General features: G+C 37.5%; 1 protein-coding gene across 7 annotated transcripts in view; it reads left to right on the forward strand.

Moving 5' to 3' along the window:
- The window catches only part of palld (palladin, cytoskeletal associated protein), an 84,933-nt gene that overhangs the window by 43,295 nt on the left and 15,642 nt on the right, over positions 1 to 25,996 (forward strand). For 4 of the 7 annotated variants that reach the window (XM_079375961.1, XM_079375962.1, XM_079375963.1 and 1 more), the window contains exons 10-12: positions 21,967 to 22,587; positions 24,498 to 24,636; positions 25,488 to 25,589. In XM_079375961.1, coding sequence (XP_079232087.1) covers positions 21,967 to 22,587; positions 24,498 to 24,636; positions 25,488 to 25,589 — 862 coding nt within the window. Of the gene's footprint in view, positions 1 to 2,703; positions 2,740 to 12,099; positions 12,216 to 21,966; positions 22,588 to 24,497; positions 24,637 to 25,487; positions 25,590 to 25,996 lie in introns of those variants that run through there. The other 3 variants (XM_079375965.1, XM_079375966.1, XM_079375967.1) reach the window with 2 other exon arrangements.

The raw sequence follows: 25,996 nt of genomic DNA on the forward strand, positions 1-25,996 counted from the left end.
TCTAGAATGAGAATATCCTTCCCACTAACACTGCTATTGCATAATGGGTCTATGAACTGACTTTCAGTTTGTACTGCATTCAATAAAATAAAAGTACACTACCTTTCAAAATGTTGGGGTCAAGATAGATTTTTTTAAAGAAATTAATGGATATTCAATGAGGACACAATTAATTGATCAAAAGTGACAGACATTTATAATGTTACAGCATATAAATGCTGTTCTTTTGAACTTATTCATCAAACAAATCAGGATATTAGAATAATTTCTGAAGGATCATGTGACACTGTGAAAATTCAGCTTTACCATCACAGAAATAAATTATTTTAAATTGTAAAAAGATTTCACAATATTACTGTTTTACTATATTCTACAATAAATGCAGCTTTGGTGAGCAGAAGAGACTTCTTTCAAAAACATAAAAAATCTTACTGAACCCAAAACTTTTTAAACGGTAGTGTACTGTATAGTATGTAAGTATGCAGGTGTTTATTGTGAATACAATCTACCATACTGCCATTGTTAAGTGACCTATGACGTTAGGATGTGTTGCTGTTCTCTGCCATTTATAAATGTGATGACTCCTGTTCTGTAGCATCATGGGATAGTATAATGTCCATCAGATGCAGAGTACGTCATCTGGGTATTTCTTCATGAACACTGCATATTACCGCGACATATTATCTATTTGACGTGCAGCTTTCAGAATATTATATAATATGAAACTAGTCATATTTTTTATTATACCCTACCAGTATCGAACTAGGGTATAATCTAAAGGGGTAAAGTTTACCAGTGTTTCTGTGGTGATGTACAGTACAACCACCAGCGGCCTGCGTATGTCAGTAGGTGGTTTAATGGGAAAGCCCCACTTAGAGAACAAATGCATTCCGTCCCTTTATCTCCATGTCAGAGGCCGGGCATTGCTGCGTGCCATAAATCACTGGGTGATGTGTGTGGTATGTGTGTTTGCATGTGTTAGCAGTTGTGCTATGACTCTAGGCGGATTTCAGAGGGATCATTTACTTTAGTATTGGATGTATGATGATAGATACTACACTATCATTTATCATCAGTCGTAGTGATATGTTTTGTGTCAGGACTGATCTGACTGTGCATTTAGGTGTACGGTTCAATGCCTTAAGGTAATTGGCTGTAGATTACTCACTAGGTGAAATCTGACTCTAACTAGAACTGTTACAGTTTTTAAAGACAGCATCCCTAAGTCTAGGGTCAAGATAAGGTTAAGTGCACTGCCCAAGGGCACAACATTAACATGCAGGGCAAGCCAGTACCTACGTGTTGCGATTGGTGATGCTCCAAGATGTACTAGTTCTAAGAGCTCCAGACTGCGACCACAATCGACAGGAAAAGATCCATATGCGAGTTTGTCAGATTTCATCTTGTTAAAGTGTGCTTCCTGTGTGCTACTGTGTTTCCTGAATGCAGCAGCAAACAGTGTGAACCTTGATGTATGATTTGTGAATAAATGACTCTTATTAACAGATTCTTTTTAATGAATCAGTGCAAAAGTTTCACAAAACAGCCTCTGCCCAGGTACAGACTGCATGACTTTATAGCCCCAATTTTCTCTCACCAACAGTTTTTTTCTTCTTGGAAAAAAAGAAAGAAAAAAAAGATCTGTAGTATGCACACAACAGCAACTATGGTACTTCAGACAGTTGTGTAGTGAGAAGAACAGTAATCTTATGACTTTGAAAATCATGCACTGTGTACCTGGCATTAGTGATTTGAATTAGACTCACTTAGTGAATTGTTCAGAACCGCTGCTCAGATCACAACTAAGTCAATTTTTTTTGTTATTTCTGATTCAAATGAATCTGTCTGAAACAGTCACTCTGATGAAATGTGAATTTGAGTGAAACAAGTATGAACAACTATATTTATTAAGCCTTTATAACATGTGAGTTAAAAATGTCTCACTATTTGGCAGGTATTGTGTTGAAATCACCCTTTTTATTCATGCAGTTAAAACTGCTTATCAATGATTTATAATGCATTTGTAAATGAGTCATTAGTCATTTAAGAACACATTTATAAACCCTTTACAAAAGAGAACCTTAATGCGACAACATTAAACATTTTAATCAATAGTTTTTGTCTACAGTAAAGTAAACAATAATTGTTATATGGGCTTTTATTCTGGCTGCGATCAAAGGATGAAATTGCAGATTCATAAACATATGAATTGCAGCAACATAAAAGCAAAAGTGTCTAAGAGGGAGGGACTCTTTGTTGACTCTAGGCAGAGCCAGTCTCATATATATAAATGTAGTTTAGCTCTGTAATCTTGTCTGGATTATGCGTGGCATTGAAGTTTGTGTGTGTGAATGTGACATTAGGCTCTTGTGGTCACATACCTTTACATAGGCCTACTTATTTGTTTGAAAAAACTATTCAAGTTGTTTGTCTCTGTGGTTATTGACTGATTTCCGTTTGATTCAGATACCTTGCCTTCTTTACAACCCTGGAAAAGTAGCATGTGTGTGTTTAGTGGATGGATGTTGGGAAGAAAGAGAAAAAAGTAAATTGTGTGCATTCTAGTTAGTGTATAGATAATAAATCATGTAAATGGAAAGCTTTGTATACATGCTGTACCGGGAATACAGGGCAACATTTAGTACTTGTGGTTTTATCTGTGACTTTTCTCCATACATTTCTCCATTCGTTCTGTGATTCCAGATCAAATGAGCAAGCAGACGACCTCTCAAATGAAAGGTAAAACAAAGAATAGGTTAATGCAACCTGAGTGTGAATAACGCATATGTGCGTGGGTTTGATGGGCATGTGATAGCTATGAAAGGAAAATTGTTTCTTGTCATGGATGAGGTCCAAGTTGAGTTTTAAATGGCATGCCGTTTGGCAAAACACTGTCTTTGTTTGAGCTTCTGCAAATTATTGCCATAAAAAGCTGCTTCCCCAAAAGATTTTCCACTGTAACGTCACAAATCAAGCACTAGAAACAACACAGCAGGGAGCAGGTAGTAAGACCCTCCTCCACCATCGAAAAACACACCACCCCACTGCTTTCTACTTAGAACTAGTCACTTCACCTTGTCATTTGGTTGTAAAAACAGGAATTTCATAATTGCACAATTACCCAGGGGTCATTTGTACATGCTGTGTGGCAGGTTATCGTCCCTCTGCATCCTCCAGGTACAACCAGACCTGAACCCTGCCTCCTGACCCTCCAAACCCGTTTACACATTCCAGCTGATTTCCTTTGGATATTCTCATAACTCGCTGTTCACATCAGTGCTTTTAATAAAATCATGAAGTGGGAATTTAAGGTCACGTTGTAGCTGCTGACATTTATCTTTTACAGGTCCCCTGTGATCTGAATTCTCCTTTAGTTCAACTTTATTTCAGCGTTACGGTTATTTATCAATTACATCTGTGATTATGTTGTTTGCTGAAAAACAATTAGAGAATGAGTGGAAAGTATGAGTTTACAGCACTGGTCATGTTCTTTTGGTAAACTAGTAAAAGGGTGATAAACTTCACCTGGTCTCATGTTTCATGTTTCAGCGATGGGCCTTGGGCTTTTGCTGGCACTACAGCTTTGTTTTGATACGATGCATGTCATATAAAATAAAATCAATCTGTTGCTGCCTACTAAAGGTATTTATGTTGGAACAATTGCTTGCTTGCAAATATGTTTTTCTTTTCTCAGCCTTTCCTCCCTTTATATATCTTGTCTTGAACATTTTACCCTCACCCTCATGTCATTCCAAACTGACCTCATTTCTTCCGTCCAACACAAAAGGTACATTTCTGACACATATTCTTTTCACTCTTTTCTATATAATGACAATGAATGACGACTGGGGTCAAGCTCCAAACTGACCAAAAAGGCATCATGAAAGTATAATAAAATATGACTTGTCCACTATATTATGAGTCTCATGAAGTCATATTACAATGTTGTGTGATGAACAGACCAAAAAATGTTACTTATTGAAAATTAATGAAGTAACAATATTTTATTCACAAAGAGTTAACCAATATTACTGTTATTGTTAAACAATGTTTTAAATTCAGTCCGTTCGTCATATTAAGTTATTGTATGTTTTTTGAAGATTTATAATATAGCATACACGTTGAATGTTCTTGAAACTGGAAAGCTCCAGTCCACATTTGTTGGAATTGCATATACAGTAGACAATAAAAAAAAGACAATAAAAAATTGTGCTCCACAGAAGAAACAAAGTCAAACAGGTTTAGAACAACATGAGGTGAGTACATGATGACAGAATTTTCATTTTGGGTGAACCATCCTTTAATTTTCTTAATTTGAGGATTTGAAGAGATCTACTAAAAAGTGAACTTTCACCCAAATGTAACCGTTTTAAGACATTCAGTGCCAAACTAAATGCAAGACTCACAGAAAGAAACCAACTCAGGTGACTTTTATAGTTCAAACTCATTTTTGAACTTATTTATGTTGGTGGGTGCTTGTTCATTGTTCTAACCAAGTATTGAGTGAACACCCGTTCACTCATCGTTTAACACCTTTGTACTGTGCAGTTTGATTAACATGTTCAAATCTTTTCACACTTGATCCCTTGTTCGCTCTCCATACCTCTGACGCTACACTCTGCGGTGATACACGCCATACAGGAAACTGCGCAGTGTGTTTTGGCAGACTTTGGTGACAGCGGGAGGGCTCTTGTGATATAGACAGGGCCCAATGTCCTTCAGCACAGGAAGGGACAGAGAGATAGACAGAAACAGAGGAAGGTGTGAACGAACAGGGTGTTTGGTGGGCGTCAGCCTGCAGTCAACCCAGAGGAAAGGCTTTGTGGGTCAATTTTGAGATACTCAGTAGGTGGTGTCTGATATCAGCTGTACAGGTTGATGAATGTGTGCTATAATAGTGAGACATTTCACAAAGCCCCTTTGAATTAAAGCTGGGTTATAATATATTTGTGCTGTAAGTTTGTGTGAGTGCGAGAGCCTTCTGAAAATCTTTTTTTCAGTGGATCAAATTAACGTTAATTCTTCCTTCATGAGAACACAGGATGTGTTTTTGTAAATGTACTGTCTGTTTGGTTTTGGATTCATTTCTTGGCATGGTAGTGGTTATGTGATATCACCACTCACAATATCTGAAGGCCTCAGGAGCATATTCTTGGACAAGAGAGGCCTCTGGAGCAGACTCGTGGACAGAAGAGGCCTCAGGAGCAGATTCGTAGACAGGAAAGGCCTCAGGAGCAGATTCTTGAACAAGAGAGGCCTCAGGAGCAGACTCGTGGACAGAAGAGGCCTCAGGAGCAGATTCGTAGACAGGAAAGGCCTCAGGAGCAGATTCTTGGACAAGAGAGGCCTCAGGAGCAGATTCGTGGACAGAAGAGGACTCAGGAGCAGATTCTTGGACATGAGAGGCCTCAGGAGCAGATTCGTGGACAGAAGAGGACTCAGGAGCAGATTCTTGGACAAGAGAGGCCTCAGGAGCAGACTCGTGGACAGAAGAGGCCTCAGGAGTGCAGTGTGCAGCCCACATGCTCAAAATGGCGACCGCTTTTACGGGCAGTGCAGCAGACAGTGGGATGCCTGCTGGGTTTGAAAGCGAAGAGACCACTGGGATGTCAGCCTCTCGCACTGACATCAGCGGTGGGTCCAACACACTAGTAATCAGTCTTTTAAGTCCTGGCCCAAGCTCTGCATCCGTAGGAGCTTGGGTACTATGCCCCCCCAAAAAAAATCCTTTAGGGAAATTTTGGTGACAGCCGTGACAAGGCGAGGCTCAGGCGTGGTAGCCATCTTGGCCAAGGACTCAGGCATGGTGGCTATAGACATAGATAGACCGCTCCAGGCACGCAGATGTATCCGCCATTTTGGAACGGTATTTTTGACGTCTTTCACCATACTGTAGGTTCGCACAGAGCCGTTGAGCCGTTCTGTGCAGGATTGTGGCATCTTTCAAATGTTCAGTGATTACTATGGTGAATGGCGTCAAGTATACCGCTACAATATGGCGGAAGGCTTACGTATAACGGCCCATAGAAACAGTCGCTAATGAGGCATCTAGTATATCTATGGTAGCGGCCATCTTGGCCAGGGAATCAGGCGTGGCGGCCATCTTTTGGCAAGACTCTGGAAGATTAGCTGAGACGTGACGAGATTCTGGAAGATCAGCTGTCACTTGAACGGCGGCCATTTTGCGAAGAATCTCTTGAGTGGCCGGCATGACGTGAGCAAGCCTTGGAGTACCATGTGTGACGTTAGCAGACTCTGGCTTGGCAGACATGATGTGATCAGGCTTTGACTTAGTAGACATGACATGAGTAAACTTTGACTTAACCGGCATGATGTGAACAGGTCTTGGAGTAGCAGGCATGACGTTAGCAGGCTTTGGCGTAGCAGGCATGATGTGAGCAGACTCTGGCTTAGCAGGCATGACGTAAACAACTCCTGACATGAAGGTTGGGTTGTGAAAATGCTCAGGTGCAGGTACAGCACAATTGCGGGGCTTGACATGACACAATGAACAAGAGAACCAATGGCATGAATACATGAGGGCAAGGGAAGCATGACACTAACAGCATGAAACAAACTAGAAAAAATAAAAGACATGAAAACAAGAACATGAAACAGAACCCCATAACCCCACGTTACAAATGTGCATTTAAATAATTTATTAATTTACTTACACTTTCTAAATGATCTTATGAACCACTGACAACTCCTAAATAACTGGTTTGTAAATAACATAATAATTTAGAAATGATAAATTGATCATTAATAAAGTATGAAAATACAATTATTAAACATTATAGATATGCTCAAGAACAATAGCTATAGCTATCTATAGCTGTATTAATAACCTGCTCACTAATGCCTATTAATGTTGGAACAATCCTTTATAAAGGATGAATTGACTATTTACTAATGCTTAACTAATGATTCATAGTGTGCAGTTATTATAAAGTGTTACCTTTTTTAATAATTTTTTAACTAATTGATGTTTAATTAATAATTTTATAAAATTACCCCTGAATTTAATAGTCAGTGATCTCCATGAAATACAGTACTTTATATACTACTTCATATAAAATACTTTTTGTGGAAATTGCATTCTACAACCATTCAATTTAAATATTTTCAAAAATATTAAGAGGCACATATTTGTAGTTTAAATCAGCACAATGCGTTTGCTATACACAATAAATAAATAATAACTCTTTTGCTCCAGTTATGGGGTGGTTTTGAGATTTGAGAAATATAAGATATATTACGTCATGTTACTCTCATGAGATTTAAGATCACACATCTGTGACGGTGAATCATTTTTTGCTAACTTTATTTTCTGAATCAGTGTTAGAGACGAATGAAGGGTGAGGTGAGGGGTACAGCAGACCATTTTACATTCTTCCAGGAAGTAAATGGTGTCTACCTCTGTCAGAGGCACACCAAAGTCAGCCAAGACAGACAATAATCCTTCCCTTCCCGTGACAAAAGGACCAGCCTGTGATGTATAAATGCACCATATTGGCTCAGAAGTCATGACCTGATGAGCCAGAATTCCACACCCTACTTCATCAGATGTCTGTGAGCCAGACAGATGCACAATGTCTCCTAGGAAGTCTCTTTGAAGTGAATGATGCAATAATTTACCTCCTTATTCATTATGTGTTTATATTTAAACGATTACTCACCGAAACTGTGAGGATTTTTGTTTATTCTGGATTAGTGGATCGCCATTGTGGCAAAAGTAGACGAGAGTAAGAGAGACAGAGATAAAGAGCGAGACAGAGAGAATAACAGATGAGAAAGGAAGTCTTTAATCCTGGCTGAAGTGCTTGTGTTGCTGTCTTCATGCCGACTGCATTGCTGCCATACCGCACCGCCTGCCACAAACCTCCATGAGCCACAGTGGGGTTGTTGTCATGGACACTAGAGACAACTGCAGCAAACTGAGGGCTGTTCTCAAACAATCTGGTCACATTTCAGTGAGCTCTCTTATTCTTGACCGCTACCACACCAGCTTTCTCTCAAACGAACGTTTTTTTTAGTTTCAGATGTCGTGCTTGATTTTACAGTACTGATGTGGTTATTGCGGTAAAGTGTCTGTTTGTTTCTGATCATTTTAGTTCCAGTGAAGGAGGTCTAACAGCTCAGTTTCTCAGTCATCTCAATGGCAGTTGCTCTGTATTTCGCCATTTCAGTCAGGTTCTCCAGTCAGTTTTTCAGTTCAAATCATCATGGTAGTGGACACAGATAAAGCTGAGGTCACGGTGTACTGCTAAAACCATACTGTTATGCCCAGCATTACGATTAAATCTGCTGCGTGCTGGTCAGCCGGTTGCATTTCTGGCGTGTGACTCAGCGCTGTTTCTCAAAGCTGATTTGTTTACGAGGTGTTGCTCGTAAAGACCCAAATGGTGTATTAACAATCATTTTCTTGCACAGGCGTTGCGTGTGGTTTAGAAGCACATCCAAAAGAAAACAAGCATATAGAGACGCTTTCTACAGGAAAATTCAATTTAAATGCTAGAATAAATGGTTTATTGTGGAGAATTTTGCTGAGCGACACAGCTCCCTGAACATTTTCCTATCATTCTTGCACCTCTGTAGATAAAATGCACAAATAGGTTTTTCTTGGACTTGCGAGCCTCATTTTTAGAAATTAACCCAGAGTTTCCACTATGGACTGTGACTTTTATTTTGTGTTTATTTATATATGATGCAACTGAGGTTCATAAAAATACTGTAGATAATTGCTAATTGGCAAGGTAGGTAATTGGTAAGTAGCCTGAAAGTAGGTACAATACCGTTCAAAAGTTTGAGGTCGTAAAAATTTTTTAATGTTTCAGAAAGAAGTCTCTTGTATGCTCATTAAGGCTGCATTTATTTGATCAAATATATAGTAAAAACTGTAATATTATTAATGTATTAGTTTATTAATTCATTTGATTAATATATTTAAAGTATAATTTATTCTTGTGATGATTCAACAAAGCTGAATTTTTCTAGTCTTCAGTGTCACATGATTCTTCAGAAATTATTCTAATATGCTGATTTGGTGCTCAATAAATATGTTGAAAACAGTTGTACTAAATATTTTTTTGGAAACCATCTTAGTGATTTTTTTTCAGTGTACTTTGATGAGTAAAAAGTTAAGAAGAGCAGCACTTATTGGAAATGTAAATCTTTTGTACCATTATAAACGTCTTTAGTGTCACTTTTGATCAATTTAATACGTCCTTTCAAAACAAAAGTGTTCATTGAAAGTAGGCCTGAAAGTAGGTACTGCTGGTGCTTATATGTGGTTATAATATAAAATACACATTTTAATAACCCCAGCATGAAAAAAGGCTAACAAATTCATCACAGTGAACTTGCAGAGTAAAAACATTAGCTTTGTTTTTGACCAATTCAGTCAGTTTACTTTAGAATGATTGAGCAGCACAGTGTGGCCAAGAAGTCCAGAGTGAAGACAAACACTATTGACTATGTGCAGTCCTTATAAGGAAATGGGGGGATGTGGGATTGGCTGGTGGATTGGAGGCTCAGCGCTGTATTGGCCAGTGGTGTTAAAGTGACCCACTGGGAATAGAGCAGCTTTCCAAATATGGAAGGGAGAGTCCAGAACAGGCCATCTCAATAAAAAAAAAATCTTTTACTGGAAGGCTGGAGAAAGAGAGAAAAAGTGAAAGAGAGAAGCAAAAGTGGTTTAAGAGTAGAAAATGAGTCATTTAGAAATTAGGACATTTTTCAGATGCTGGTTTGGAAATACAGAGTGGGAGTTCACATTCATAGATAAAAAGACCATATTTATAGATGTTTGATGTAAAACAGAATAGATTTAGTTAGGAATAGTTCACCCAAAGAAGAAAATCCATTTACTCACCCTCATGTCATTCCAAAACTGTATGACTGACTTTTTGCAGAACACAAAATATGTTATTTTAATTTTTGGATAAACTATTCCTTGTATGAGAATGGGGGTGATGTTGTAATGAGATAGCAGGACACTTGTGTGTTGACAGGATGGAAAGTTAGAGTCTTAACCTATGGTCCGGTCAAGAGCTTAAAGGTCTTTATGTCTGGACAACGGACAGAGATGTTTGTCATATTAGACATAGTGTTTGGGAGAGAGAGACACACACACACACAATCTATGACACATTCTCACAGTCTCTGGTACTCTGGGAATTGCATTGTTTGCAGATGGGGTTATTTAGGATTATTGTGGGCAGCTTGATGTTGAAGTGTATAATTTTTGTCAGATGAAAAAGGTATAGTTCACTGAATTTTAAAATTCACGTGCTCACCCTGTTCTAAACCTGTTTGACTTTCTTTCTTCTGTGGAGCATAAAATATATTTTGAGAAATGTCTCGGTGTTTTTGTCCATACAATGGAAATTAACAAGCACCAAAATGGTTTGGTTACCAACATTCTTCAAAATCTTTTGTGTTCAGCAGAAGACGAAAGTCATACATTATTGGAACAACATAAGGGTGAGTAAACAGAATATTTTTTTTATTTTTGGATGAACTATCACTTTAGGTATTTTATTTATTTAGGTATTAATGTTAACCTTTATCAGTGTGTTTTGAAATGAGTTGGATCTGAATATGTACAGTATTAGGATTTTAGTGTAAAAGCTATTGTAGTGATTGACACCAGCAGATATTGACTTGCTATTTACTGGCTGTTATGAGTCATTCCTGAGAATTAGCATGAGCGCTAAACAGCTCGATCCTCTCTGCCAGCCGTAGGAGCGAGTCATGGGGCGACTCATCTGCACCCCGACACAAGCACACACGCGAGCCAGGAGAGGAACATAGAAGAATACAGAGCACTACTTAAAATAGACATTACACATCCAGAGAGAAATGATAACTGCACCCATACTCCCATTAGTCTAAAATAAGTTAGAATGCGTTAACACATACACAAATAACACACACAGCAGAACACAATCGTTAAGAACAGAAAATGAACTGTGGGGATAAAGAGTTCCAGAACATTTTATCTACTGCAGATGTAGAAATTATCCAAGAATTGTCAGTAATCTGTGTCTACAGTGAAAGATATACAGATTTATCTGAATAAACAGTCTTAGATTAAAACAATCTTTTGAATTCAAACAAAATGAATGAGTGTTGAGAGAAAGTAAGCTTTGATGATGATCAAATATTAAAAACAACAACAGTAATTAAAAGGTTTAGACAGTGTTTTTGTTCTTTACTCTAACTTTGTTTAATTTGAAGTGTATAACAAAAATAACATGAAATTATGAAGTATTTACTTTTAGTCTTCCAATCGTGCGCATGTTCAGTTTACATGTTTTAGAGGATGTTTTTAAAACAAACTCATATCATTTCCGAGAGCAAGATGTTATCTAAGGTTTAGATTTGAAGGTTTAAACAGCGGAGGAATAACACAAGGCAAGCTCATGGATTAGGAGCGATGTAAGTGCCTTAAATTGAGCTCTTTATGGATAATTTATATTAAACAATCTGGATTTATTTTATTATAATATGCTACATTGTGGCATGAATAGTTTTAGTTTTTTATAGCTGGTTTTGTAAAAAAAACTTGTCTGTCTGTAAGCCTACCAATTAAAATGAAAAACCACCCCCTCCTGAAGTGACCGTAGAACCTCTTGTGTATAAAAATAGCAAAGATTACAGGACATAAAAATTAATTTTGTCTAGTTTATGATTTGATTTGGTTTCTCTTTTATCTCATATATAACATCCACAAAATTTTATTTTAGTTTACATTTGTTTTATTTTTATTTGTTCTTATTTTCCAAAAATATGTATTATTTGTTTGCAATTTTGATTAACATCTCTCAACACTGAAACTCCCCATCATTTGCTTGTGTTGTCAAATGTTAAATAACTGTAAAACATGTCCTAGCTCAAATAATATATTTAAAAAAATAAAAAGAATATTATACACATTATTACGTTTTTAACATTTTATAGCTGAGCTTAAATAAAGTTGAGCAAGAGGACTTTTATTGTGTCAGTTCTTGAGTTGCCGGACTTTTATTGTGTAAGTCTAGCAGACTGCTTTCGGTGAGTCAGACATCGCGTCACTCAGCGCGTGTCTGCGCGTACAATATAAAGTCAAGAGGCGCTGAGCGCCGCAGTCCTCATACACACTCTCTCTCACACACACCTGTAAGGAATTACCTACTTGCGACGGGAATAACTTTAACAAGGTGTAAAAAAAGGTACAAACTTTTCTTCTATATTCAGAGTAGCCTAACTTTCGTGGCTGAATGTAGGTCATTTAATGAATAAGTAACTTATTTCTGTTCATTGATGCAAATCAGATATATGTGAGAACATGTAACCATTTAACACTTAATGGTTAGTTATGGAGTTTTATTATGTTTATTTAGTTTAGTCTAGCTTTTTTGTCTTTTTTAATATTTAGGGAAGAACGTTTTACTTACAACAGAATTTAATTGGGAAAAGTTATGCATCAAAGTTGACGACAACAGAAAAGAATAAAGAGAGAAAGAGAACAATTTAATCTACCGATGTGATGTGTATATACAGTAGCCTATATGACAATAAAAAATAGAGGATGTAAGCTATATCTGATAGGATAGTGATGAAGACAAAAAAAAAAAGAATTAGAGTTACAAGAATAAAAAACATTAAAAGAGGTACAGAAAGCAAATCAGAAATGCTCTGCTGAGTGAAAATACTGTTAGTCAGAAAAGTAGGTTATTCAAACTCAAAGCCTCCAAAATCTGGAAAAGATGTTATGTTAGTGGCTTTGTCTTTTGCACTTGCGTTCCAAGTTTAAACGGTTGAATGTTTAGCACTTTAATGTGTGTATGGGTTGGCATTTCACTCAAGTCAGCAGTAACACCATTAATTGATGGTTTGCTTAGTGGAGTTTTGGTTCATAAAGTCCATTGTACTAACCGTTTTATTGCCAGCAGAGACTGGTTTGGACACTACGTCTCTTCGTTGCTCAGTGTGCCTTGTTTAGAGCTTATTTCTCTTCTGCTCGTTTCCCTCCCATCTCTCTCTCTCACTTTCCCTGCTGGTAATCCCATTTGATTGTGATGGGTGATGTCTTTGTGGCCAATCCGGAGAGGAATTTCTTCAGTTCACATTCCTACAATCCAGACATATACACACTTTGTGTGTGAGAGAGCGAGCAGGAGGGATGCAATGAGACATTCTATGTGAAAAGAAAACAGTCTGGTTCTGTTTTATGTGCTGTGCATGCAATTAGAGAGAAATAGATGGGGGAGGGTCTGAGAGCGAGATGGTGAAAGCAAAAGAGAATAATGGACTGTGCAGGTCAAGACTTTGCGACTAAAGATAAATAGAGTGAAAGAGAACGAAACAACAGTGAATGGGGCTGAAAATGAAACACTTTAACTTTTACTGTAACTGCCATGACTGAAGGTTTCATTCATGCTTTTTAAAATAGTTTTTCAAACGCACCTCTGATTAAATGGGCAGGAAACCAATTTCTGTCTGTTTAAAAGTTTTAGTATGCACAAAATATTGCTTATTGTTTGTCAGTTGGGTTTCTTTATAAGAATTTGTATTTTCTTCATAAAGAATATGTATTTGTTTTTCTTTAGTAAAATATGTATATATGTAGCTACAGATCAAAAGTTGGGGATGGGCAAGATATATATTTTTAAAAGATATTTAATTTATACTTTTGATTGAGGGTGCATTTAATTGAAAATGAAAAGTATAGACATTTATAATGCTACAAAAATAAATGCTGTTCTTTTCTATTCATCGAAGAATCCTGAAAAAAGTATCAAATTTTTGTGAAAATATTAAGAAGTAAAACCGTTTTCTGTATTGATTATAATAATAATAATAATATGGACCATGTGACACTGATGACTAGAATAATGGCTGCTGAAAAAAATCAGCTTTACCATCACAGAAATAAGTTACATTTTTACATAAATCAAAATAGACAATAGCGGTTTCAAGTTGTAATAATATTTCACAATTTACTATGTTTACTGTATGTTTGATCAGATAAATGCAGCCTTAGTAAGCATTATAAACGTCTTTCAAAAACATCTTACTGACCCCAAAACTTTGACAGGTAGTGTATATATTGCCCTGCCGTCATCTTAAAATCACTTGGTTAATCTTTAAAAATACTAATAGTTGAATAACAATGTTAAAAGTAAACTGTGTGATGCCTAAATTTCCTTGTAGGGTTTCAATAGGCAAATATCTTGCAAAGTTTGGCAAATCCAGTGATTATTTCCTCAAAAGCATTTATTGTATCAACTCAATATCTTGTAAACATGACTTTGTTTCAGATGGATTGACAAAAAACCCTGTGCGGATTATGTTAGCCAATCACATTGGAGCTTGACAGTTTGAGAAAGTGGTTTCCAGTTTTGTGCATTTCAGGTCAAAGAACAGATTGTGGGTGGACAGGAACGATGGAGACAGAGTTGAAAGGATGGAGTGCTGACAAAGTCTGAGATTTGGAGAATGCAAGAAAGTGAAATTATAGAATAGAAAAAGAGAAGAGGAGGAAAGAGAAAGCATGAAAGTGAGAGTGTGGGAGCTGGAGAAAAGAAAGAGCCTTTTTTATTTTGGCCTGACGTCTTTATGGAAAGTTGGACATTTCCTCTAGGAGTCTGGTAGGGAGTGTAGAGCATGTAGAGCGGCTTGGCTTGGGTGGGAGCCGCATTGTGAGATCAGATCTGGGTCAAACTGCTCCTATAGCAGGAACACGCTCAACCAATTCCATTGTAATCTGAGAAAGGGCTTGAAAACTTGCATTTCCAGACCTTGTGTGCATATGCATATGCATATGCAGTCCACTTTATGTACTCTGTTGACCTCTAGAAAGCTAGCACCAAAATTACTGTAGGAGATTTCTGGAAGTTTTGTTCACTGTAACATGGCAAGAATCCAGATGATTTTATGCACATTAGTGGCGAGAGAATGTGTATCCAGTTTGGTTGTGTGAGTGACAGCACTGCTATTACGTTCAGATATAATGGAAGGATCAGATGCAGTCTTCTGCTCTCAGTCTGTATGCTGTTTGATGAATAGACTGTTTCGAAGGGTGTTTTGTGTGTGTGTGTGAGTCTGCAGGGAATAAAATAGATACTAGTCCGATACCGCAACTGGCAGAGATACTTTTTCTTGCTGACACCTGAGTCTTGTTGCAATCTAAGAACTTGAATCTCTGGGGTATTGTAGGGCAGGACTGTAAATTGCAGTTAAAAAAGGACAAGATCTATTGCTGTTTGAATGGTTAGTGTGACGGTATATAGGGTGTATTTGAATCCCAGTGAAGTGGAACTATAAAAGAAGCTGAAGCCACTTAACCGACAGGATTTGGGTGTGGTTATAATTCAGATGTTGATGTGCATAAAAGTGCATTTAAAGAGTGAAAGTTTGAAATGTTGAGTCTCATTTGGCTATCATAGACTGACAATTAAAAAGGCTACATATTAAACTCTGACAATAATTGTCTATAATTTTAAAAGTTATGAATTTGTTTTAAAAGTGCTGTTTTGATGGCTGTAGCAGGAAGGATCTAAATGAGATCAATTAAGAGATGCTAGCTTTTTGGAGAGGTTTAACTGTTGAGTGAGGAGCATACCATGCAAACACAGGCCCAATTTCTTTAAAGCATTCAGGTTTTTTTGAAAGAAAGGTCTCTTATGCTTCTCAAAGCTGCATTTATTTGATCAAAAATACAGTGAAAACTAAAATATTTGGTGATCAAGAAACATTCTTATCAGTGTTGAAAGATGTGATGCCTAATATTCAGGATTATTTTGATGAATAGAAAGTTCAAAAGAAAAGCATTTATTTGAAATGAATCTTTTTGTAATTTTTTATTTTTATTTTCTTTGTCCCTTTTGATCAATTTAATGCATCCTTGCTGAGTAAAAGTATTTTTTTCTTTCTTTTTTTAAAACGTACTGACCCCAAACTTATGAAAAGTGGTGTAACCTTTCTATTTTTACTTTTGTTAAAATACAGATAGGCCTAGTTGTTTTTGTTGCAGACTACACTGAATGTCTTTTTCAAAAATGACAATGGGAGGATGTTTCGGACTGTGCGTCTCAGACGTTCATCCATCCGTCCTGCAGCTGTCTCATTGACTGTCTGACTACATGGTAGTTTAGCAATCTGGCAGTCTATGAATCACTTATTTCTTCAGACACCGACATAGAATCAATCACCTGAATCTGTCGTATTTTAGCATCGAATCAGTTGGTTAAGCTACAACTAATCATCCAGGGGCATGATGATGCAGTGATGATGACATGACGGGTGTGGTTACAGTTGGATCCAGGTGTGCTGCTCTGAGTTGTGTGTGTGTTTGCATGTTTTTCTGTAATGTCTTGGTCTCTTCCCAGATGTTTCTTGATCTCAGTTTGTGTACACTATTGGATAAACACATTTCAATTCTAGAACATTGTCACTTCTTCGGTGGAGAAGGTTTTGTTACTATAGTAGCAGAAAACATTTGTTTGTTCTGGCGTCTTGTTGTAGTCAGCTGTTTTAGGATAAATCTTCTTTTATTTGACACGACCGTCCACTTTTACAGTCTAATACAATTTAATACAGAATGAAGTTTATAAACTTGTTTTGCTCATTACTATTCTATATTTTCTGTTTGCTTGTCTTGCGCACAGACACATGCGCACACACACACAATGCAGGACATGTTCTGTAAACACAGGGAGTCTTCTAATTGCCGACTATTTAAACTCAACAACTTCCTCTTGTCTTGAAGCTTTTTCCTGTGATAGCCGCTGGTTAACTCCACTCACGTGCACAGCCAAAACAAAGATGCTTAACCTGACTGCAAGACACACTTTATTACCATATTATTCTTCAAAGCATATTTAACATACTTTTGGTGAATGTAAACAGATTTTGAGGTGTTTACAGGATGTTTTTTTGCTTGAATCAATCTTCAGCAGTGATTTTAAACAATGTGTAGAGAAGTACATATGAAATACTCAGAAGATATTCCAGTAGGACAGTGCGAGGAGATGAAAGAGTAAAAAAAAAATAAAAAGAGCGAAGAATACACACTGACTTTATTATGTTTAGTGAGACTAACTAACACCAGCCCGTTTCTTATGCAGTGATTTTAAAAGTCTGGATAGAAGCTGATTGGTGGTCTAATTAAACCATAATCTGCACTGACCCGTATCTTACTGTTATTTTGTAAAGGGCACAGTGGTAAACAACTTTGAGTTAGTTTTTTTCCACTGTTTTATAGGGGCACAAATGCCACTGACAAATGTCACCACTTCAAAGCTAATGAGCGCATGTCTGACCTCATGTCACGATTGTGTTTTGGTACAACAAATTGTGTTAAATGCAGTGTGAACATCATCAGCTCTGGGTTTTAAATTATGATGTGGAGGAGAGAAAGAAAGACTAGCTCAACAGCTTCCTGTCATGTCTGCATACGTTTCAAATACAATGCAACAGGCTTCCGAGGAAGATAAGCACAGAAATATGTGCTCTGTTATGCGAATGCTTTTTATGACCTCTATGAATTGGATTCTGAAGAAAAGAACAAAGGCGTTATAATAGAATAGGCAATATAGATTTTAATAATAAAAAAACATCATTTAGTACATTTACATTTATTAATTTAGCTGACGCTTTTATCCAAAGCGACTTACAATTGCTATATATGTCAGAGGTCGCACGCCTCTGGAGCAACTAGGGGTTAAGTGTCTTGCTCAGTGGATTCGAGCCCGGGTCTCTCACACCAAAGGCATGTGTCTTATCCACTGCGCCATCACCACCCCTTAATTTAGTAAAAGATGAGCTTTTAAAATCACTCTACCAAAGTCAGCATACAGCTTGTTTTTTTTTATATGCTTAATTTAAATATTGCATGATTTTGATTTTCATGCGTTCTGGTATTAGTATCTGTAATTTTAGAAAGTCCTTCCTGCTATTATTTTACTTTTTATATTTACTTGTTTTAGTTTATTTAATTTAAATTTAATCAAGATATTAAATTATATTTTTAAAAGTAACCTCTGTGTTTAGACCGTTTCTGTAGTAGTGATGTCTGAACAGTTTTCTGATTCAAAACAGACGACTTTTGACGATTGTGTGTGTGTGTTTTATGCAAGGTCAAGTGCTTCTCTGGGGATCCCATAAAACAGTAGGCACTAGATTTGTGTAAGTGCATTTTATAGACATGTAGCTAAATTAGACAGGAATGTGTGTAAGTGCAGGAATATGAGAGTGTGTTTTGTGTCTGCTGAGGGGTCTGCTTCATCTCCACTAGTAACAAACCTTGTAATTTGGCAGAAAATTGAATGGGTTACTTCATGCAACCTTTGACAGAAGGCTGTGATTATTTAAGCAGTGCTGTGTGCTATATCAGCATATGGACGCAGAGCCATATGCACCTCTCTCCCATTAGTATCTCTAAATCACTCAAACTGTGACAGAACTGACCCTAAGTACAGCAGACTCAGCTGAGGAAAGGCTGTAGACTTTTAAAAAAACTGGGAATGTGGCTGGAGCCATGATCATGTGGGCAGTATGAGTTTGAGTCGCAATTGATCCCATTCCTTCCCTTCCATTCCAGAAAAAAAAGCCTAAATGTCTTGTGTAGACCTGCCATAATTTATTTATATTTTTGGAGAACCTACTTTGAAATTTTACAGTAGCTTTCCAAGTCAAACTAACCTTTGGAAAAAGTAGTTAGCTACACTGTACAATACGGAAAAAAAAAATAATAATAATAATTTGAGGTTTACCATTCTACTTGAACAGAGAACTTTAAGATGCATACTCCAAAAAAAAATAAAAAAATGAATGCATAAAAAAACCTGCTAAATAATTTAATTAACTAATGATTTCAATATAAAGAAAAAATTCCACAGAATGACCAAATCATTTTGAATTGGTTCATTTACATGAAACAAAACGGTTCCATGTTTAGGAAAACATTGTTGACTGATTGATGGAAATGAAGATTGTGATGTAGTGTTTTTCACCACTATTTTTTTCAAGTGCCATGTTACTGGAAAAAGCTGAACTAATGTTACGCTTTACTTCCTGCTTATTTGAACTCATCACTTCAGTAAATATTCAAGAAATGCACTGCAGATTGTTGAATCTGTATCCTATATCCTGCGATTTCTCTAATGAATGAACATGATTTTAAGCAGAAAGGTACCGTAGCATTTTCTATTTGCAGACACAGTGCCTTTTAAGGTAATCTGATTATGTCAGCACCGGCTGACCTTCCTTCATCAACCCAGGTTTACTGGTCAGGAATTCCAGAAATGCAAAAGGAAAAAAATAAGTGGAGAAACCTGCAAGAGCTATTTTTAGAAAATGGCTGCCTGTGATTGAACATGATGATATTCCTTGAATGCTGGAAACTATTATGTGGGATATTAAGAGTCGGAGCAGTATTTCTGGAGGGGCTCATAATGCCAGACCTCCGCCGGCAGAGGTCTTAACCAGCAGCTTTCACTCAGGGGGGAGGAGGAGAAGAGAAAAACACAAGGATGGAGAAAAAGACAGTTTAGACTTGCAATTCTTGTTCTTTCTGATGTTAAAAAGTGAGGGAATAAAGAGGGAGACATTTGTGGAATTTTAAAAAGGGATTTAAAGAAAGGGATGGAGAGAAAGCAAGACTCAAAGACAAGAAGGTAGAGAAGTAAGAGTCTAGCCGCTGGTGCTTCGGAGTCATAACAGAGCCAAAAAAGGAATGAAAGCAAAGCAGCACAGGCAGTTGAGTCCAAGAGCCTTTCACCAGCTGCCAAAGTATTCCTGTAAAAGTGCTCTTTTGATGGATACTTGAACATACGGACAGGGAAAAAAGGAAAGGTTTTAGGTGGTCATTTATGCCTTTTAATGTGGTCCAAATCACCATTTGTGCCGCCAAAACAAAGTTACATCATTTAATCTCCTCTTTTCTTCAATGAATTTATTTGATAAACTTGCACCCTAGGTTTTAGGATGAGGCTTGGCGAAGGATTACCAACACAAACTGAATACTCCCTTTCTCTCTTTCTTGACGCAAACTCTGAGGATTTATCAGTTGGCTGGAGGGAGGGCTTCCACCTCCATTACAAAGAAATGGAGAGAAGGAGGGAAAACACAGTGACTCATTAGTCAACATCTGGAAATAATTAGATTAAATGGAGTTTGGAGTGTGGCTGGCCTACCACTCCGATCCCCTTGTGAAACACACGCATTGAAATTCTGCATTTAATTCAAGTTTTGGGTTTTTACAAAGTGACTAGCAGAAAAATGTTGAATGCGCCTATAGGAGACCAATGATAAAATTTCAATGAAAAGCATCTGGCATTGGTTATCGGTTCGTTTAAGGTTATCCGTTTGTTGAGGCTCACAGAAAGTGTCTAGAAGTTGCCAAAAAATAAGGCAGCGGGAGAGTGGGGCTGAGTCTGCAGAAGAAGAGAGACAAATTGCGTTTCGAACAAAACGCGTCTCTTCCAGGGACACAAGAATTCAGGTGATGGAAAACTATGACTGTAGGCAGCAAATATCTCATGTTTAGCAGAGAAAAGGACAATGTGGACGTCAGTGTTGTTGTGTATAAGGGTGAACCATGAGGCCAAACATTGGACCGATAACGTTCAATCATCAGCCCACACCCATATTCACACGACTCATCGCTGAGATCTCCATCTCATCCTTTTCCATGCTGTTTACATTCTGTTGACAGTGTAGTTTAAACTTTACCCAAGATAGCATATCACTCGCTTTGCAGTGGCCTGTCGTTTCCTTCCCAGAAACTCCCAGCACAAATACACAGACATGCATAACCGCACAAACAAGTAGGCATTAAATCTTCTGTCCATATGCAGCTGTACAGACACACTTGTATGTGCATTCATGTCCTTTAGTTACACACACTACACCACTGCAGGCTCTTGAGTTAATTTCCTCCTATGTGATTGGCCATCTATTCTGTGAGAATGATACACTGACCCTAAGAGGGCCTTTTATGACATCACTCGGTGAACTCTGTGTGTAGCTTTCCGTCTCTGATAAATCAATAAATCAAGATGGAAATATATATAAAGTGCTACATGATCAGAATAGTCTTTAGACTACAAAGTGTTTTTTGTTGTTTCATTTTCTTTTCTTTTTTCCTTTTTTGTGGTGTTTTTATTTTATTGCATGGTTAAACATAAATTAAACGGTTTTATCCAATTCAAAGTAATTTTATTTACATTTGTTTTTACATTTTATTAATTGATTTATTTGTATATTTAACTACATTTTAAAACCTAAATTAAATTTACTTTTTGAATGGACAAAACTCTTTATAAAATTAATAATTTATTCCTGCATTTTTGTCCAATTTATTTAGGAATAATTGTATTTGAATATAATATATTTTAACAAATTTAAGCAATAAGGTATGAGAGTCTAAGATGCTGTGGAGTGTCTGCAAACCCATTCAACTTGGCTAGTAACTGTTCTTGACATTATAGCTTTTTTGGGGGGGGGCTCATGCAACCTGGTAGACCATGTTGGACCAGAAACAATCCAGCTATCGTAAGATGGTGAAGTTGATTTTTGGAACATGGTCATTAGTTGGTTGACCAGCCAAACCAGCTACTGAAAACCAGCTATCATGTTTGAAAAGCTATGCTTTCATAAAAAAGATTTTTATGAAAACACGTTTTAATAAGCAGATTCAGATTTATCATATGGTGAGCATCTTTTTTCTGTCATGGGTTTTGGCAAGAATATTGTATTGAGTAATCAGGACCGGAACTATCAGTTTTATAATTGTGTACACAGTTATATTTAGCCAGGTTTAGTCGCAGCAAACAACATCTGAAGATGTTGACATTAGTTCAGTTAATGTTTGTCAGGTTGTGCAATTATAGTTAGACAGCTGCATTATCTGACTTTTGTATTAAACTGTGTATAGTGATGCTAAACACTCCATTTGTTTGATTTTCTTCCTTGCAGAAACGCAGCACAATTGAAGCTACTTCAAGATCAGATCCTTCTCGAGCAGCAACAGCAGCTTCCCCCTCCTCAGGAAGTCCCGCCTCCGTCTCCGCCTCTCCCACCTCCTCCCTCCTTCCAGGAGCTGGAGAGTAGCACCATGCAGACAAGCACCTTCAACTACGCCCGGCCCAAGCAGTTCATCGCTGCTCAGAGTCCCACAACAAGCGGGGGACCGATCGGATACAGCACGCAGTCCTCGACCTCCTCGAGCTCCAGTCCGCTGTCCCCCACAACATCCCACAAACCCTTCAGCCGTGTCACCCTTCCGCTCTTCCAGCAGCAGCCGTCACTGTCCAAAGGAAGCAGCGTGGAGTCTCCCAGCTCACCTTCTTTCCCGCCGCCCCCTCCGCCGTTTCTCAGCTCCAGCACTCTATCCTCTCCTGCTGGCTTGCCACAAGACTTCCCTCCTCCACCTCCACCACCTCCTCCACCTGTCACGTCGAGCCCCACTCGCTCAGACACGTCCTCGCCCTTCACGTCCACTCCCCAGTCACCAGCTGGGTTTCTGGTATCGGTGCTTCCGGCCACACCACCTCCACCAGTGAATGCATTGGGGCTGCCCAAGGGTAATGGCACAGTGTGAGTATCCACAATCATCTGTTTGAAACGCATCCCAAATGCCTCTTGAAGATGTGCAGTCATCTGCTTAAGTCAAGTCATATGTCATATCTTACAGTTTCGGAGTCCAAATGCTGTATCGGATGCCAAAAGCAAACAACACACAGAAAGAAACAAATGGTACTACCTAAAAATCTCAGATGGCCAGGCAGTGATTCAGCTTTTATGAATCATAAAAATATTTGAATCTGGGATGCCATGAGCCTAGTAGCTAATTGAAAGCACAATTGAGTAGCACCTTGGACCCAGAAATTATATTCCTTGCGTCATGACTTTTCTATAATATATAAAGACAGAGCGCTTCATCATGAACTACAGTAGAACATTATCATGGGCATATAGAGTGCACACATGGACTGATGAGTATTTTGGAGTGCAGCTCCTGCTTTCCAGCTGCATGGAAGACATGTACTATATGCATTCTTACATGGCATGTTTATGGAGACACTAGGATCAATGGGAGCTGAGGAACTTTGAGAGCAAGGACTGTGTATTCTAGAGATTTCCTCTCTCATTCTCAAGCTTACAGAAATGTAAAGCACATAGGTTTAGTTGAGAGTGAGTGTTTTTAAAGGGATAACCAAAAAAATAATAATCTGCCTACTCGCATATTTAAAACCTGTATGACATTCTTTATTCTGTTGAACACAGAGATTTTTTACAGAATATCCAAAATGCTAGAAGACCAGTGATCATTAAGCTCCTAAAAGATCCAAAAACATTGATTCTTGTGTGTTTTGTATGCATCACAATGCACCAGATAATTATGGTAGAGACAATTTTGAGATTTTAAGGACTTGTATGTTCCCCTCAAAGTTATCGAATGGTTTCTACTTTTATTTATTTATTGTCATTTTGGAGCTTGCCAGAGCAGAATTGTTATTGTAACTACAAATATTAAAAATAATATTGAAATAAAGCTGAACTAAAAAAGTTACCTTTTGTAATTCAAAAATGTGTAGTTTAAGCACTAAAATGACTAAAACTGAAATAAAATCAAAAGCACATAGCACAACAAAAGTACTAAAATTAAATTTAAATCAAAATATAAAATAAAAGCAAATCCAAAATATTAATAAATACTATAATAGTTTATAAATAATATTAAAATAACACCGGGACAGACTGTCACTGTACACTTTCATTAACGAAAGGTGTGTCCTTAAACATTTTGTCATTGTTTACCCAGCACATCTTTATTTAAGCTGTTTATTTGAAAGGTATTTAATCTGTTACATCTCACAGTAATGTCTCTCTCTCTTTCATATAAACATACTCAACCATATTCTAAAACTGCAAATGATGCAAATACAAGCTGAGCAAGAGTTTTTCCAGAGACTGATTTGATGTTGCTCATGATTTATGATTAGGATCTTCAGTGAAGATGGTCTTTCTGGTAGAACTTGAGTTTAAAACACTCATCCAGAATTTTTGTCTTTATAGCTGCTGAAGACAATCTCTCTCTCTCTCTCTCTCTCTCTCTCTCTCTCTCTCTCTCTCTATTTTTCTTTTTTCCTGGCATTCCAGAGCCAGAGGGGGAAAGATAAGAGACCACTGGAATTTTAAAACGCACACAAACAGATAATGAAATTTATTCTTGCTTCCCAGTGTAGATGCGAAAAATATGTCCCACAATCTTCTCATCAATGCCAAATTTCGCATTGCAGTGTATTATAAAAGCTGCGGTTCTGTTCATTTGTGCATGCATGTTAATTCTAGCCTCTATCTGGAAAGGTTTTATGGACAGGGAAATATAACACTGTTTCCCACTTGTTTACTGTGTTTAGGAAGTCAACAGCTACAGATTATGTACTTAGTAAAATGCTTAGTCTGCTATCAGTTGCGTTAATCATTATTTTGTGTTTTAACAGGGTTTTGCCACGCAAGACTACACCCCGCACACAACGCCTCATCTCTGATTCAGACATCCAGGGCTCCAAAGATGCCGTCATACAAGACCTGGAGAGAAAACTACGCTTCAAAGAGGAGAGACTCAGCAATGGACAGCAGGTATGTGTGTGAGAGGTCTTATGAATGCATTACTAAGTAATTATAGTACATCATTAATAGTACTACCATACTAGCCAAAAGAAAAAGAAAACTGTGCCATACAATTGAAGTAAATGGGAGCCAATGTTATTTTAGAACTCTGTCTGTACATATTGTTACTGTATGTATTAATATTTTGAATTGGCTGATATTTTAAGTTAATGTTTAGTTTTTCATTTCTAATTTAGTTTAATATTTTAATTTCTTTTTTTCAGTTTAGTAATCAAAATGATTTTTAATACTTTTAGTTAACATTAACAAAATTGATGAGAATGGATGCTCGACCTCCAAAAATGGGGGTAAAAAATTATAAGATACTAAGGTACTGTGTATATGTGTGTGTATATATATTAATACACACATACACGTATTTAAGAAATATATGTAATATGTTTATATTTATGTATAATGTAAATCATATATAAATATGAAAGATGAGGGGGTAGACACACAAGAACTAGTGACAGTTGATGTTAAATGTACAAGGGTAAATGTGCAAGGTAAACTGTTCAGTTAATTTTTTTTTCAGTTTTCAAAATTCACCGTAACTGTTCATTCTTACAAAATACAGCTAATAAAGGGAGAAAACGACCTTCCCCCACTAGCTCTTCCAATTGAAATGGTCAATCACTTTAGGACCCCTAAAATCAATCCACAATACATAGCAAAACCCACCACATGTTCAGCATGACTAATAGCTTTGAATTCACTAGTACAGGCCACCAAACAATCGCAATGCTTTCGCGTGTGTGAGTATGTGTTTTCTCACACACTAACCCAGGCTCTGACAGATTAATCCTGCTTGCTTTCAGAGGTTAACCTATGAAGAGAAGATGGCTCGCAGACTGCTGGGTGCTGACAATGCTGCCACAGTATTTAACACACAGCAGGTGGAGGTGGAGCCAGTCACACAGGTATAAACACAACACACAAACGTCCCCATTGTGTCACAGTAAACAGAGCAGTTGTATGTAATTGGCTGGTTTTTTTAAACATGGGTTATAAACAAAATGCATCCATTACAAATTGGTCCACACACTTTTTCCAGTGACTACCAGTGTACGGCAAGGCTGTTGGATGTAGTTTGTGGTTTGCCTGCGTGCTTGTAAATGCATCTTAATTCGGCTAATAGCAGCGAGCTCCCGCATGTGCTTGCACATATGCATTGGGTACATTGTAAAGTGATGTCATTTTGGCAAGGAGAGCGTGTCAGCGAGGCGTTTTGGAGGTGTGTGAGCAGGTAAGTTCATAAAAGCAGGATTAGCAGCCCAACACAAACACACGTTGACAGTAGTGTGTGTGATTGTGCACTTTTGTGCAA

The sequence above is a fragment of the Barbus barbus genome (genome assembly GCF_936440315.1).
Source record: "Barbus barbus genome assembly, chromosome: 24".
Lineage (NCBI taxonomy): Eukaryota > Metazoa > Chordata > Actinopteri > Cypriniformes > Cyprinidae > Barbus > Barbus barbus.